This window comes from Cajanus cajan, chromosome 8, assembly GCF_000230855.2.
Source record: "Cajanus cajan strain Asha chromosome 8, NIPB_CcT2T_4, whole genome shotgun sequence".
Lineage (NCBI taxonomy): Eukaryota > Viridiplantae > Streptophyta > Magnoliopsida > Fabales > Fabaceae > Cajanus > Cajanus cajan.
In genome coordinates, this window is record NC_138524.1 from 49,764,764 (window position 1) to 49,781,916 (window position 17,153).

General features: G+C 33.8%; 1 protein-coding gene across 2 annotated transcripts; it reads left to right on the forward strand.

The window, feature by feature from the left end:
• Window positions 1-11,247: 11,247 nt before the first annotated feature.
• Window positions 11,248-12,682, forward strand: LOC145950764 (golgin candidate 1-like). Of its 2 annotated transcripts, XM_083062465.1 has the most exons (4): window positions 11,248-11,591; window positions 11,676-11,693; window positions 11,966-12,028; window positions 12,141-12,682. In XM_083062465.1, exons 1-4 carry the CDS (start codon window positions 11,565-11,567, stop codon window positions 12,282-12,284), a joined length of 252 nt encoding a protein of 83 aa, XP_082918591.1. In that variant the 5' UTR covers window positions 11,248-11,564; the 3' UTR covers window positions 12,285-12,682. The 2 variants fall into 2 exon arrangements, with proteins under 2 accessions (XP_082918591.1, XP_082918592.1); XM_083062466.1 differs by lacking the exon at window positions 11,676-11,693.
• The last annotated feature ends 4,471 nt before the right edge of the window (window positions 12,683-17,153 follow it).

The window sequence follows — 17,153 nt, forward strand, 5'->3', positions numbered from 1 at the left end:
AAAGCATAAACAATATCTAAAAACAATATTTTAAGCAATAAAATCAAGTGTTAACCATTAATCCATGGAAATCATGAAGAAACCCCAACCAAAACCCTTTCCCCTCAATCCATCCTTAATCAAGCATAAATCATGGAATTAATATGATATTTCAAACCCATACATACTAGATTAAGTCTTATAATTACTACCCTTACCTTATAAACCTCAGAAATGCAAGATTTGGACAAAACCCTCAAATCCAAACTCAAACTTTAATCCCCTTTTCAAGGTTTTAGAGGCCAAATCTCTTAAAACTCCAGTTGTGAAGATTGATCCTAGCTTGATAAGCTTCCCAAATGTGTCCTCAACTTCCCTCTGGACCAGAGCTTCTCTCTCTACTTCCTCTTTCTAGAAACTGTCTCTGTTTGACAAATGAGATCCTTCGGTCCTAAGTCCCTATATATAGCCATTTTCCAAAATTTCCAAATTTCACCCTTAGCACTTATTCACCTCAAATATTCTATTCCTTGAAGTATTTCAACTCCCTAAGCTCTAAAACAACCTCAAATTCACTCATAAAGACTGATTTATCTTATGTTCCTATCCTTCAATCTCCTATCCTTCCTATTCCTTTCCATGCAATACTCACAACTCACCACCATATGAAATGCAACATGTATTAACATGCAAACAAACATCACATTCATATACATATTCTTGGAATAATGAGTTGCATGCCATAATACTTAACTAAGATGAGAAAGAAGGTGATCAGTCTTCTTCCCTCTTAGTACCAATTTAGTATAATGGTGTACAATGCATCATTTACCAAATTCATGCACACACATGCCTATATAAACCTCTCAAAACATCAACCTCTCATCTCATACTATAAAATCACTACCATGCTTAAGCAACTAATCAAAACCACATCAACATACAACATGCACAGAGGTAAGTACATTTCAAATCCACATCTCCATAATCCAATCCAAATCCATATAAACAACATATACATACATGCATACATACATACACACACACACACATATAAATATATAGAGTATATATACCAAATAGCTCGGTATTTCCATGACGTTACACGGCCTGGAGAGGCCGGCACAACAATACTCACCATCAGCAGGCGGTCTAGAGAGGCCGACACAACAATACTCACAACATCAGTAGGCGGCCTGGAGAGGCTGGCACAACAATACTCACAACATTAGCAAGCAGCCTGGAGAGGCTGGCACAACAATACTCACCATCAGCAGGTGACTTGGAGAGGCTGGCATAACAATACTCACAACATTAGTAGGCAGCCTGTAGAGGCTGGCACAATAATACTCACAACATCAGCAGGCAGCCTAGAGAGGCCGGAACAACAATATTCACAATATCAGCAGGCGGCTCAGAGAGGCAGGTACAATAATACTCACAATATCAGCAATTGGCCTAGAGAGGCCGGCACAACAATACTCACCATAAGCAACTGGCCTAGAGAGGCTGCACAACAATACTCAACATCAGCAGGCTGAAGAACCGGATCTCCACCTCACTATTACAAGAGAAGCAATTAGAGCCATGGCATGGAGCATCTACTTGAAGATTGAAGATTAGGTGCATAGTTTGTCACCCTTGTTACCCAATAGAGTACGCAACCCAACACTCAGCTGCTCTAAAGGGCGAGGATACAAGCAAATACACCTATCAAAGGGAAGCAACGTAGAAGCATTAGCACAAAGAGACAAAGAGAAGACCCGAACAAAATGTCTACGTCTTTACTTGCCTTTAGAAAAACAACACACAGCTATTACAAAGGAAAATTAAAGAGGGGCAGCTGTAGACACCCAATTTCGTCCGGACCCACAAAAGCAATGAAATGGACGCCTATTATCAATGAAAGGAGCTCCCGAAGCATGGAAATAACAGGACAAGACATCAGGAGGCCTAAAAGCCCAAACAAGCTGGTTTTAGTAGCCTGGAACAGGTTGTTGCAAAACCGGAATGGGCCGTTCCCAATTTGAAACGGGCTGTTCCAAGTTCCTAAAAGGGCCTAAAACCCTAGTTTGGAACAGGCCGATCCTAAATTGGAACAGACCATTCCCAAAATGGAACGGGTCATTCCCAAACTGGAACGGGCCGTTCCAAGCTCCTAAAAAAGGGTTAAAACCTTAACTGGAACGGGTCATTCCTAGACTGGAACGGGCCGTTCCAAGTTATGAAAAAGGCCTAAAAACCCTTGTTTGGAATGGCCGTTCCAGCCTAGCCAATTATGTGTTAATCTCATCTCTAGAACGGGCCATTCTAGTTTCAGAACAGGTCGTTCTAGTTACAAAATTAACACAGAACGGTCAGATCCAGAACGGGCCGTTCCGATTTTGGAACGGGACCTTCTGGAAACTTTTTGATGTCTATAAATAGACAGCTCGGGCACAGTTCTCAAGGACACAAAATTTTGTCCAAGACTCCTTAGAGCTCGAAATTTCTCTCTCTCTCCCTCCTATTGTATTTCTTGAGTTTTGTGAGGAATATTGTAGTGTGAAAGGTAGCCAAAAAGCGCCTAAAAATCTCTATATTGAAGATTCAATAGAGCTCGTTTCTGAGGTATTTTAGTCAATCTTCTTCTCTTCCTTTTGTTTCTTATCTTTTATAAATCTTGTTATAATAAAAGCAATCATGTAGACATTTTAGAGTCAATTGTGTAATTTAAATTTTAAGCATGTAAATAGTCATTAATAAAGGGAATTTAATATTTAATTTATTAATTCTTATCACGTTAACTTCATCATAGGGTACCGATTTAGGGCGTTGTAGGGGTGCTTAATACCTTCCTTATACGTAACCGACCCCTGAACCCAATTCTGGTTATCAAGGCCATTATTGGATTTTTAAAAAACCTTTCATTTTTCCAATGTTTTGAGTAAAACATTGGTGGCGACTCCATGAACTCTATTTTCAAAACCATTAATTAAGGATTAGTCTGGTGTCCAGGCATTCCTTAATTGATGAGATCTTTAAAAGGATGTCTAAACCATAGGTCGCGAGATCGAAAATTTTTGGTTTGCGACAATTCTATGGGATCAATATTAGGTGATTGTGTTTTTTGATTATAATATTGCTTGTACATGGTGTTTGTAAATAATCTTATAGTAGAAAGACTGGATTTAGCGGGGATCTAAGTCTGAAACTGGATGTAGGCCTTTATATGGCTGAACTAGTATAGATCACTTTGCAATTTCTCCATTTACCTTCATTTCTTATTATAATCATGTTGAATTGATAAAAAGAATTTCAAGAAATTAAAAGGAAAGTTTTCTTGAATACTAAAGATTGTTGTGTTGTAAAATCTAATATGATATATGCAATCTGGTAATAAAGTGAAGGAAGACAATTACTAAAATTAATTTAGATTACAACATTTATTCTGCTGTGTAATAAATCAGATATACTTTGTATCTTGTTTGGTTTGTAATCTGAACGTGATTGGTAAATTTTGTTTAAGAAAGATAGTAAAATAGTAAGACAACAAGAAAGACCATCAGAATCCTTCTAAGCGAGAATCTATTCAACCCCTCCTTCTAGATTTGTGTTCTACCTGGGACAACATCTTAAAACTTGATGGAAACATACTTCCTAAGAATCTCTTTGGAAGAGATAAGTCCAAAAAAGGGTGAAGGTTGATAAAGTTGGTCTGAAGAATTATAGGACACTTGCCTTTTTTTGTAAGGTACCATACCTTTGGAGGCCTATCCTACCTTAAGGGACTCTTATTATTGTTATGTATTTTTCTTACTTATAATTCATTTTAGTAGCAATTGTATTAGGATATTTTTGGTCATATATTTTGGATCAAGTAGTGTAGGTAATTTTGTCTTTGTTTTACATGATGGTGTAATTAATAGATTAGGGGAGGTGTAACTAACTAAGTCTTGTTAGACCTATTTGGGCTTAGATGGCCCAAATCTTTTTATGGCCCATAGGTTTGGATGTCCACTTACTTATGCAAATGGTTTGGACGTCCAAACCAAGCCAAGCTACAAATTAAGTCACATGACTTTGATAGTGACATCTGAAGTTAGCGGAAAGACACATAGAAGAAGGGGGGTTGAATATGTGTGTGTGTGAACAAAGGTATTTTAAAAACGTTTTCGCAAGAGTAGTGCTCTTTGTCCACTAGGGAAAACGTCATGTAAAAATATTAATTAGAGTTCTTACATTTTCCTTTTCAATATAGTTTCGTTTAAGGATAAGTAGTAGATGAACTTTCAGCGTAATAAAATTGTTAAGAAAAATTAGCGTCTTTGTCTAAGGATTGTTTCAAAGATATATATATATATATATATATATATATATATATATATATATATATCTATATATATGTATGTATGTATGTATGTATATATATATATATATGTAACGTAGAAAAAAAAATGTGGCTGATTTAGTAGCCCAGAACGGGTCGTTCCCAATCTGGAACGGGCCGTTCCAAGCTATTAAATTGAACTGAAAATCGTAGTTGAGAACGGGCCGTTCTGGAGGGAGAACGGGCCGTTCTGATGGGAGAACGGGCCATTCTGGATGGAGAACGGGTCGTTCCGGAGGGAGTACGGGCCGTTCTGGATGGAGAACGGGCCGTTCTGCATGTGGTTTTTGTACGTGTTGAGGGAGTGCAGAACGGGCCGTTCCGATTTTGGTACAGGCCGTTTTGGCCACTCCAGAATGTCTATAAATAGAGTTGGAGGGTGGAAGAGGAATGAAGGTTTTTAGAGAGAGGTTTTAGAGAGAAGGACTCTGGACAAGGAAGCTTGCTTTGGGTGGATTGAAGTTCCGGGTTGAGCTTCGGAAAAGGGAATTCCGTTTCTTGGCTATTCTAAGCCAATCTTCATGTAAGGGAAGCTAGATTGTAAAGTTGTTGGTTGTATGTGAGTTGGTAACTCTTTTGGATACTTAGGTTGATTAGTATGAGTTGTGTTATGTGATGAAAATATTGTTGGTTGCTAATATTTGATTAAATATTTATTAATGATGTTGTTGCAAAATGCATGTTGTAGTTAAGTTGTGAAGTTGTTTACAAGTTGTGTTGATTTATGATATTGTTGAAGTTGTTTAAAGTTGTTAAATTGCATTAATTTGATATTTTAATGACTATAGTTGTTTAATTAAGTTGTTTGCATGTTGTTAAAATTATTAAGGTTGTATAGTTGTATAATTACATAGAGATGCATGTTGAGTATAGAGTTGAAAGTTGCTATGTTGTTTAAAGTTGTTAAAAGTTGAGATTGATGACTATAGTTGTCTATTGCTGTAAAGTTGTTAAGTTGTCTATTGTTATAAAGTTGTTAAGTTGCTTATTGCTGTAAAGTTGTTAAGATGCCTATTGTTGTAAAGTTGTTGTGATGCCTATTGCTGTAAAGCTGTGTTGTTGAGTTGTAAGCTAATTAAGCTGTGATGATAAGTTGTTGATCACTAGGACTAGGGGAGATATTTTCGAAGTTGCTCATCCCATTGTGTGGATTGAGATAGTTGTGGTGCTCTGAGAGCCCAATTTATTATAAAACCCTCCTTGGGAAATTGTCCCTTGGAGTGGTCGTTGTGTTGTTCTCCTCTAGGACTTAGTTGATCTCGTGTGTAGGCAAGGTCGAGGCACACGTGTATAAAGTGACCACGATATAGGGGCAAGGTCGAGCTATACCGATTATAAAGCGACCACGGTATAGAGGCAAGGTCGAGCTATACCGATTATAAAGCGACCACGGTATAGGGGCAAGGTCGAGCTATACGATTATAAAGCGACCACGGTATAGGGGCAAGGTCGAGCTATACCTATTACAAAGCGACCACAGTATAAGGGTCAGGTCGACCTATATCGATTACAAGTGACCAATTTGAGTAAAGTACAAAGTCGAGAACTTAGTTCTTAACTGAGTACTATACTTTCTTGTTGAAGTGGCCAAGTCTGAGAAATCATTATTGTGATGTGGATTGATATGCAAATTTGTTGTGTTGTCGGTTTGGTAGGACCTAGCCACTTAGACTACTTATCATGTTGTAGGAGATCTCCTAGTCAAAATGCGTGACGACGCATAAGTTGTTGATGAGTTGATTTTTTGTTGATATGAGTTGTATATTCGTTGTTGTGCTGTTAAGCTGTGATTGTGTTGTAAGTTGAAATGATGTTAAGATATATAGTATATATGTTGTTTATCTCATGTGTCGAATGCGAAGATAATTTTATAGTTGTTATGTTGCATATTAAATTATTATGACTTGTTTATTATCTCTAGCTTACCCTTGCATGTTTCCATGTGGTTTGGACTGCGATGATCATACGTTGTATGGGAGCAGGGCAGGGATAGACTGGAGATAGCTGCTAGAGGCCACAGGAGGTGCCTGGAGATAAATTTTTTTGTAGGCTACTTTATGGTAGCATATTTTGTTGTATATAATTGGTTGTTATTGCACTACTAGAAAAATTAATATTTGTGACGAATTTTGTGACGGAAAAAATAGCATCGCTAATAGTGACGGATTTTGTGAGGGAATTTTAAGTTTTGTGACGGACTAGAATTTATTGACTTTTGTGACGAATTTTGTGACGGAATATATTCCGTCTCTAAAAATCCGTCACAAATTTCGTCACTGAATAAAAAAAAAAAAATTGTGACGGATTTTGTGACGGAAAAATTTTCGTCTCTAAAAATCCGTCACAAATTTCATCGCTAAATATAAAAAAAAAATTTGTGACGGATTTTGTGACGGAATGAACTTCGTCTCTAAAAAATCCGTCACAAATTTCGTCACTAAAATGAAACAATTTAGTGACGGATTTTTCCCTCTCAAAATTCTGTCACAAATAGGTTAAAATATTTTGTGAAAAATTTGTGACAAATTGTTTCATCTCAAAATATTAAATTTTATTTATGAAACTTTTATATTTAAGAATTATGCATAATTAAAGAAAATATGTTAATTTTTTTTTAAGAAAATAATAAAATTAAAAATATTTTATTTCAATAAAGGACTAAAAATTTTTTGAAATTCATTTAATTAAATAAAAAATTGTCAATTTTGAACATAAGAAACTAAGACATTCATTAAAAATATTTAAAAAAAAACTTGTGAAATTAAAAAAAAAATATTAATTTAATTTTGGCTTAATTACATTTTTGATCCCTCAAGTATTGTAATTATGCAATTTTGATCCCTAAGATTTTAATTGGATAATTTTAGTCCCTAAAGGATTGTAATTGTGCAATTTTAGTCGTTTAATTTTTAATTGAACAATTATAGTCCCTCAAAAATCATAATTGTGCAATTTGAATCTCTCCCATTAAAATTTTAATAATTTTAAAATTTTAATATATATATATATATATAATAATTTAAAATTATACAATTATTTGCTTATTTAAGTTAACATATACTATAATTTTTATTAATGTAACAAATGATATATATTTATTATTACTAAATAAATAAAATTTATATATTATTAATAATTTAATATTGCTAATAAATTAATATCAATAATATTTTTAGTATATTTATAGATAAATTGATAATTTGATAAATATAACTTAGTATATATTAATATACTTTTACAAAAATATAAATATAGTAGATAAGATATGTATATTTATATTTTTGTAAAAGTATATTAATATATAATAAGTTATATTTATCAAATTATTAGTTTATGTATAAATATACTAATAATATTATTGATATTAATTTATGAATAATATTATAAAAATATAATATATATATATATATATATTATGTATTTATTAATAATAAATATATATCATTTGTGTGACACCCTCTACCCCACATACCATAACACAAATAACAAAAATTGAATAACATAATATTTTTCATAATTGAAATACCAAACATGTTTAATTCAAATCAAAACTCATGTATTTGTGGAATTAAATAGATATTCATACATGTCATGCAACAAGGAATACAACAGAACAATCAAAAAGCAAAATATAAACTTGCATAGTTTGTTTGTTTCTCTCAGGGTTCTCTTAAGAACCTACATAGTATTCTAATCCATACAATAAACATCTTACTCATATAATTGTCTCTTACAATTGCATTCTCTTATGGTGTGTTTGGATGAAGAATTTTACAAATTCAAGGAATTTTAAATTCTTGGTATTTGAATTACTTTGATTTCAATTTCTATCATTCTTAAAGTATTTTGTTTGGATAATTAAGTCAATTCAAATATCTCAAATTTTAAATTATTAGGTTAGATATGATAATTTGATTCCATCATGATAAAATTAATTTTAAAAATATATTTATATGTTGAGATTTTTAAAATAAATTTTATAAAAATAAATATTAGCTAATTTTTAAATATTTAATAATTTTAAAAATTAATATAAGATAATATTTACTAGAAAATCTTGTTTTTAATTTTAATGTGTGCAAAATATTTTCATATGACAAAGAAAAAGTTTCCAAGACAATAAATTTCAAACAAATAGTCAATTTATCTGCTAGAATTGAGGATTTAGACAATTTTATAATTTGCCACACAATCTATTATATTTTTCATTTATTTCATTCATTGTCAATATAAATTTAATTATAACATTATTTCTAATTAAATTATTTTTATTTTCACTATTTTTTTCTTAAATTGTTATATGCATTATAATTTGTCACATACTATATTATATATTTTCATTTATAGTAAAAAATATGAATTTAAATTTTAACAAAAATATTCTTTTTTAGAATTTGTTTGACCTTTCTAGATTTGTTTTGATTTCAATTTCAATGTTTACTTAAATGAGTGATGAGTATCCTCGATTTCCATATTTCTTTTAGAATTAGGCTATAAATATAACAAAAAATTTAGAATTAGATTGATTTTCTGGATTTTATCTTTTGAATTTATTTATCTTGATTTCATTTTTAATTTTTATATAATCGGGTGATAAATATGAATAAAAAATTATATATACTTAGCTTTAATTTTTCTAAATTTATGTGTTGTTATATATATATATATTAATTTCTTTTTTTTTTATATTTTAAATTTCACAATGAAGATAAAAACATATTTAACAATTACTTTGATCTCTTGACTTGATTATGTGAATTTAATTTATTTAATTGAATGATCAATATTAAAATATTTTAAGAACTAACTCTAATCTTTTCAAATCCTCGGTTGTTATTTGAGAATAATAATCAATACTAACAGAGAGTTGTTATATGGTATACTTAAGAGTGATTTTTTTTTAAATCTGTTGATCTAGATTGTGTTTGAGAGAAGGCATTTAAGTAGCTTATTAAGTTATTTTAACTAGTTTACAAGCTAATTCGATTAAATAAGCTTGTTTAGTATGGGTGTTTATAATTTATTTTTATAAATTAATTGAAATAACTCAGTTTGTAAGTCTTTTTTTTTATTCTTTTTACTTTTTTATCCTTATTATTTTTTTGAAATTATTTTTTATTCTTTTTAATTTAAAAACTACTTTATCTTTCCTGTCATTTTCTCATCCTCATTATAAGAATTATTTCTTGACATTTTATAATTATCAATTATCCTACAAAAAACTTCCAATTCAATTAGCTAGTTCACAAACTTATAATTTTTCAGTTCTTAACTAATAAGTTTTCAGTTCTTAACTAATAATTTTTCAGTTCTTAACTAATAAGTTCTTAACTTATAATTTAAAAACTTCCTGTCATTTGAATTATGGGCCTAATTGCAAAACTAATCAAATTTCTGTTTCTGGACAGTTTGACCTTCGCTCGGTTTTTTGGCTCTATCTAGAGCTACAGGACTCCGAATTGAGCAATCTTGGTGGCGTTGGAAAGTTAAGAGAAAAAGCTACAAATGTCTCACTAATGTGCATCTCCTAATTCGAAGCCTAAGATGGTCAAAATGGAGCCCGAAAATGACCACCGGAATCTGGAAACGTTTTGGGCCTTGTTTTGCAATGTTCAAATCAGTTTGGGCCCAATTTGACCCAAGCCTTCTAGAAGGGCAAAAGGGTAATTTAAGAAACCCTAAAAGAGGGGAGAAGGGAGCCCTCTTCAACGAAAATAATTTCCCTCGCGCGCGCCCCTGAAGCTGAAACCCTAAAAAGTCTCGCGTGCCCCTGGGATAAGCTCATGACCTTCCGCGGGCACCACATCCGGCCTTACGTGGTGGGAGACTAGTGCTTCCCGCTTCTACTGCAAGAAGGTTCTCGAATCCTACACTGAAGTCTCCGACATCGACGCCATCATCGAGCAATCCAACGAACCCCTCCCCGCCGCCTCCCCCTCCTCCTCCTCCTCGCGCCGCTCCTTCTGCGCCGCCGCTCTCCACACCTCCCACAACACAGTCCAACACTTCTGCAAGAAGCTTAGGGTTTCCCAAATCAAAGAAGGCAATGGCGTTGACATGCTCGGCCGCGACCTCGTTGTGCAGGGCTGGGTTTGCACGCTTTGCCTTCAGAGCAGCGTCACCTTCATCGAGGCAATGCTTTACTCTTATTTCCCTTCCGAATAGCATCCTTATGGATTTCTACTTGCATTTTAATTGATTGCTTTGTTGATTGTGTGTAGATTAACGATGGTTCTTGCCTTTTCCAACATGCAATGCGTGTTGAACTCTGAGGCTGAAGGTTACGATCAGGTATGCTTGCTTTTTGTAATGAGTTGTTTGTGGCTTTTGTTGCTTTCTCTATTGAAGTTGTGGAGGTTCTTATTAGGTAGAATCTGGATTGGTTACCACTGGTACCTCCGTGTGGGTGCAAGGAGTTGTGGTGAAGAGTCAAGGATCCAAGCAGAAAGTGGAATTGAAGGTCAACAAAATTGTACTGGTTAGTTCTTCTTCGTTCTTAACAAAACACTGTTTTTGTTCTCTTTTATCAGAGTAAGGAGTAAATGCACTTTTTATGCTGTCAAAAATTGCTATGTATGATAATTTTGTCGATTTATATAATAATTATCTTAAGAGTCATACATGACATGATCTATGATTGGTTGGATAGTGATTTAAACTATTTTAACATATCATCAATGCTTTGTTCGTTAATTTCTTCAAGAGTTGAGCCTTTTTCCTCTGTTTTTAATTTCTTCATGGACGTGTCAGTGTCACAGACGAAGACTGAGTCTTAAGGGAGTGGTTCACTTTTCTTTATGGACAGCTACTATATCATTTTCCATACATGCATCTATTGTTTTTTTCTTGTACAGTGCGATATTCATTTTCATCACTCATGTAAACCAACCACTATTAATTGTTTCTCTTGAATGATATTGCCACTTTCATATGTATGCGTGTAGAAATTATTGAGTTTTGAGAATATTTTAAGATTGATCTTGAGTCTCTTTAGTCTTTACTGCTTATAGCAAGGGATGGAATTCTAATGTGGTTACCCCTTAGTCATTATTCAGATAATTGAACAAAGCATTGCTTGTGAGTTTCAATTCTACTTTACACTTGTTCTTCTGGTGAAGAGACGAAAGAAATCTTTTCTAGGTAAAGCTTAAAGCAGAAGATTTCTAATTTAGTTTCATTGTTCGTGCAGGTTCTGGTTTACCATGATCTGCTTGGTATGCTTCAACACCCCCACCATGCAAAGGTATTTGTAGCATACCTTAACCTTGTTCTTCTTTCAAACTTCATAGGATTCATTGCTAATTTTGAGGTGACGTATCTTTTTCAGGTTACTCTAAAATTCTATGTTAGTCTGACTACATTCCCTCAAGCTTTTTTGATAAAGTTTGGCATCATATTGTCATCAATATGGTGCTTTTTGGTCTTGCTATTTAATTTTTTTAGATATCTGATTTACCATTAAAAATATTAATGAGCAATAGTTACAATTCCACAATGATAAATCAGGAGTTAATAACAAGCCTGCTTTGGTTCCCCCTGTCAAGCTCTTTTGCTTGTGGAATTGTTATTGACATTAGGTTAAATATAAACATTGATTTATTAGTTGCTTCTCTTCAGAGAGTAGCAGATGAGAGGACAGCTAAAGCCACAGAACTTGAGCAGAAGGTGGCACTTCTTGAGGTACATGAATAAATAGTTAATGTTTTTTCCTTTTTGAATGTGAAGGCTGATTAGTGATTACTATTCTGAAAGAAAAATCTGCTAAAATGTTTTTGGTAACATCTATTATCAGGTTGAATGTGCAACTTTAAATCAAGAACTACAAGACATGGAAGCCCGTGTGCGCCGGGAACAAAAAAAGTCACCAGAAGAGGCAAATAAAGTAAAACAGGTATTTAAACAGATTATTGAGAAGAAAGTAGGCCATTTTTTTTAACTTTATTAGGTTTCCTTATATTTCATACTGTCTACAAAGTTTATCGATAAGTGTATAGCATATTTAGAGTCAATGTCGTTTGTTGTTTATTGCCACCAATTCAAAGCACTTTCGATTTTCTGTATAAATATAACTAGAGCACATATTTTGATTATTTTCTATCTTTTATGCATATTAAATGTCACTGTTTAGAAGTAGACCGTTCCCATTATTGATACGTTTGGTTTCTCTGTTTCAGGCTGAAATGCAAAAAATGAGAGTTGAAATGGCTGCCATGAAGAGGGATGCTGAGCATTACTCACGTCAGGTAATAATTATGTGTTCCTTTAATATTCTCTTGAATAAAATTTAAATTCACCAGTTGGATATAGAAATAAATAAAACCTCCGTGTTTCTTTGTGGGAAAAACTTAGACTTAATGGTCATACTGCTGCATTTCCAGTGAAATTTTCAAGTAACGTCCTCGTGTACTGCATCATTTTCTATAGTTTTTATCATATAAGCTATCTTGTTTCTAATTTTGGGGTTAAATAACAGTAAAAACACTTGGTAAAACCATTTCTTTGCCTAAATGTGTGCCTTGTGGATTTTGATCTCTAAATGATGAAAAGTATCATGGCTATGGATATACTCCAATGAAGCTTTATTGTCATAGTTACACTGATAGAGGTCATTCATTATTTTTCATGTGTTGTTTTGCCGATTAAGCACATCATTAATCTTGGGAACTCCTCTTGATGTCTGTATTGTTCTTTTATCTTCATTTTAAATGATATCACGCATTTTCATAAAAAAGACTTGATATTTTTGTTTTGATTGATATTGTTTCAATAATAGTCTCTGGTAATCGATTACAATAAATGGGTAATCGATTACCAGAGAACCTTTTAATAAATAACTTTCGAACATATGATTTCCATTGTCTGGTAATCGATTACATGTATAGGTAATCGATTACCAGAGTTTTAAAACAATAGTTTTCTCAAATTCAGTAATCAAACAGTTAGCGAGGGATTCATCCCAGTTAGTGACGGATAAAATCCCTCTCAAATAGCGAGGGATTTTACATACCTCTCAATCCCTCTCAAATAGCGAGGGATTTAATCCCTCCCAAATAGCGAGGGATTTTACATACCTCTCAATCCCTCTCAAATTGCGAGGGATTTAATCCCTCACAAATTGCGAGGGATTTAATCCCTCACAAATTGCGACGGATTTTTATTAATTTCTAAACATTTATTGTTACAAATTTGTGACGGAAATTATATTGTTTGTGACGCCTTAATTCCGTCACTAATTGTGACGGAGAAAATAATCCGTCACTAAATATTTTGTGACGCCAAATTTTGTGACGGAATCATTTCCGTCACAAATTCCGTCACTAACTTATTTGTGACGGATTTTATGAAGTTTAGTGACGGATTTTTTCCCTCTCTAATTTTAATTTTTCTAGTAGTGTTGGTTGCTTGATTAGCAACTTGTGTTGTAAAAATATTTTATTATACTCTTTTAATATATATATTTCAGCAGTGTAAGGTTGTTCGTAGTGTGACGGTCATGGCGGGTCGTTACAATATATATATATATATATATATATACATAAAAACTAGACGAAGTCTTTCACAATTTAGAAAAGATTTGCGTTTGAGTAAATAAATAGATGCAATCATTTTATATTGGTTCGCTCAACTGAGCTACATCCAGTCTGCTTCAACTTGAAGGGTTCCACTAAATATGCAATGAAGTACATAAGTATTGTTGACCACTCCTGGCCCGTTGACTTCACTCATCAACGCTAGTATCTTCTTCTCAGCCTCTTCAGGCTAGCAGTGAGTATTATGAACCACCCAGGTTAGAACCACTCTTGGTCCAAGTATTCCTCTTGGCCCGCCAGCTTCACTCACCAACGCTAGTATTCTCAAACCACTTTTGGTTCTCTAAGTATTCCCGACCACTCCTGGCCCGCCAGCTTCACTCACTAGCGCTAGTATTCTTAAATCACTTCTGGTTCTCCAAGTATTCTCGACCACTCCTGGCCCGCCAGCTTCACTCACCAATGCTAGTATTCTTAAACCACTTTTGGTTCCCTAAGTATTCTCGACCACTCCTGGCCCGCCAGCTTCACTCACCAACGCTAGTATTTTCTTCTCAGTCACTTCTGGCTAGTAGTGAGTATTCTTTGCAAGCCCCTCCAGGCTTTACAAGTATTCTTTTCCTAGCCTCTTCAGGCTTTGCAATGTTGACAAAAGTATAGTCGGGTTTGAGTGTTTTGGGTTACTCTCACTGAGAGGATACCTATATGATCTACACTCACTAAGGTTTTTCTCTCTAAGATGTACGCATTTAATGTTCCTTAGTCTATAGAGAGAATTACACTACAGTACATTTGACTCTGTCTACTCTATCTCTGATTTTTGATAGAAACAGTCAACGTTTAAAGTTTGAAGTTGAGGCTTATATAGTCAACAATCAACCTGTTTAAAGTTTGAAGTTGAGGCTTATATAGTCTTGTGATTTCTGTCCGTTGCAACTTCCCGTTGATGCAAATATAGTCATTCATGACTAGTTTGATCTTCACATTTAATGCTTTGATTCTTGCATTAAATGTGGCTTCCTGTTCATAGAAAATGCGTGAAGTTTTCCTACTCAGTTGGTAGCTGTATCTGAATGTAGCAAAGTCCTAGGAAAACTTCGATCCTTTTCTGATCCTATAGTTGTGAAGCTTTTGTCTTTGTCTGAAAAGTGATGTACTTTTCCTAACATGCACATGATTTAACATTTGAGTATGCTCTTCTTCTTTCTTCTTCTCTTGTCATAATTTGTTTGACTTCATGTGTTCTTCTGTGAGTGTAGACGATATTCAAACTGTCTTTTGAACCATGATTCCTCAGGTGATTGTGTGTCGTTCTTCGTCTGTGTCTGGTAGTCGACATATTGTTCAATACTTTGACCTTTATCTAATCATCAGTGCTTTTCCTTTCGTCTTGGTCGTTGATCATCTTCCGTTTGAGTCTTTAAGTGCTACCTTAGACTATATTTTGTATGGTCTTGTTTATGTTGGCCTTTTGTCTTGTACCGTCGGATGCTTATGCCACTTTGTCATTTTACCTGTTCTTACGTCTTTCTAAAACACTAACTCACTTGTTAGAGATAACAACATAGATTATATTTGTCTCACCCAAAATCTTTTTGGGAATGTTTTCATCTGACTTAACAATCTCCCCCTTTTTGATGATGACAAATTGAGGCAATTAGAGTAAATCGTATGTTCGTTGTGCAAATTGAGTATTGTGTTCGATTCTCCCCCTTAGTGTATGCTCTCTCCCTTACTCGATTGTCCCTTGGAAGATTATCAGTTATACATATATAGAGTGCATTTATAAAGTGTTAGTTGATTAATTTTTCTTTTATTTCTCCCCCTTTGTAATCATAAAAAAAAATGGAGACAAGATAAATGATATCGAAGGAAACGAAATGTGTATTGAATTGCAATGAGTGTTTACAATAAAAACTCTAAAAGAGAGAAAAATACTCAGTTTAGGCTACTATCTATCATGACTAATCCTATAATAGCTATCCTAGCGTCCTTGACTACGATCATTAGGACGGAGGAGGATCTTTCGAAAGCTTGGTGTGACACCCTTTACCCCAACATACATATACAATCATTTTAAAAAAAATGCTTTAATTAAAATCTTTCATAAATAAAACCAAATTCTCAAATATCTTATGTAGAGGATTCACATTCATAAACTCATAAATAATATCTTCAACACGGAAATTACAAAGAAATAAAACTGAGTTTTCAAATAGTTTAATGGAAATAGCATCCTAAACTAAGCCTAGCTATGCCCTGATGTCACATATCCTATCAGAGCATGCCCAACTGAATCCTAAGCCTCATCACCAACATCCTCATGTTGATGATCACCTACAAAACAATTTAAACATATACAAATAACAACAAGGGAGTGAGAAACATCTCACTCAGGTTTAGGTGCAGAAATAAAGGTTAGATAGCACACACACACACAACAAACATATTACAAGTCATAAACACCAATCACATATACACAATACACATAAATAATCAATATCACATGTACACTCATTTATCATGCAATGATATCATGGACTCGACTCATAAATGCATGTGGTGCCAGTCACGTGTCTCATCACATATCTAATCATTTCATCATTGGTGATCCAAGGTACACCTTGTTAGCTTGTTACATCACCAGTGACCCTAAGGTACACCTTGTTAGCTCATATATGCACATGATGCATGTCACACAATCACGATTTCATTGACTCAACATTTCACTTGTCATGGAATTTCATGTCTTATCACATTCATCACATTTCACATTCTCGTAGCTTATCTCATTACATCACGTTTCACAATAGCACATTTCATTCACCTCATGTCTCATGTCATTTTGTTCATATTTCACATAGTCATACTTATAATTATTCCTCATAGGGTTTCGCACAGGAACCCACAGAGCACTCTAATTCATATTAAAACTTATCTAATTTTGAAATCAAATACATATTTACACTATACATCACACAAGGAATGCAACAAAACATTCAGAAAGCAAAACAGAAAATATTCATATTTTGCCTGTTTTCTCATAGGGCTTCCCATAGGAACCCACAGAGCACTCTAACTTATATCAAAATTTATCTAATTTCGAAGTCAAATACATATTCAAACATAACATCCAACAAGGAACACAACAGAGCAATCAGAAAGAAAAATAGAAAATATTCATATTTTTTCCTATTCCTAGAAGCATGCATTAGGCAAGGAATTGGAGGCCAATCCTACTACCCAACAATTATTCCCACACCCCGAGCGAGGTT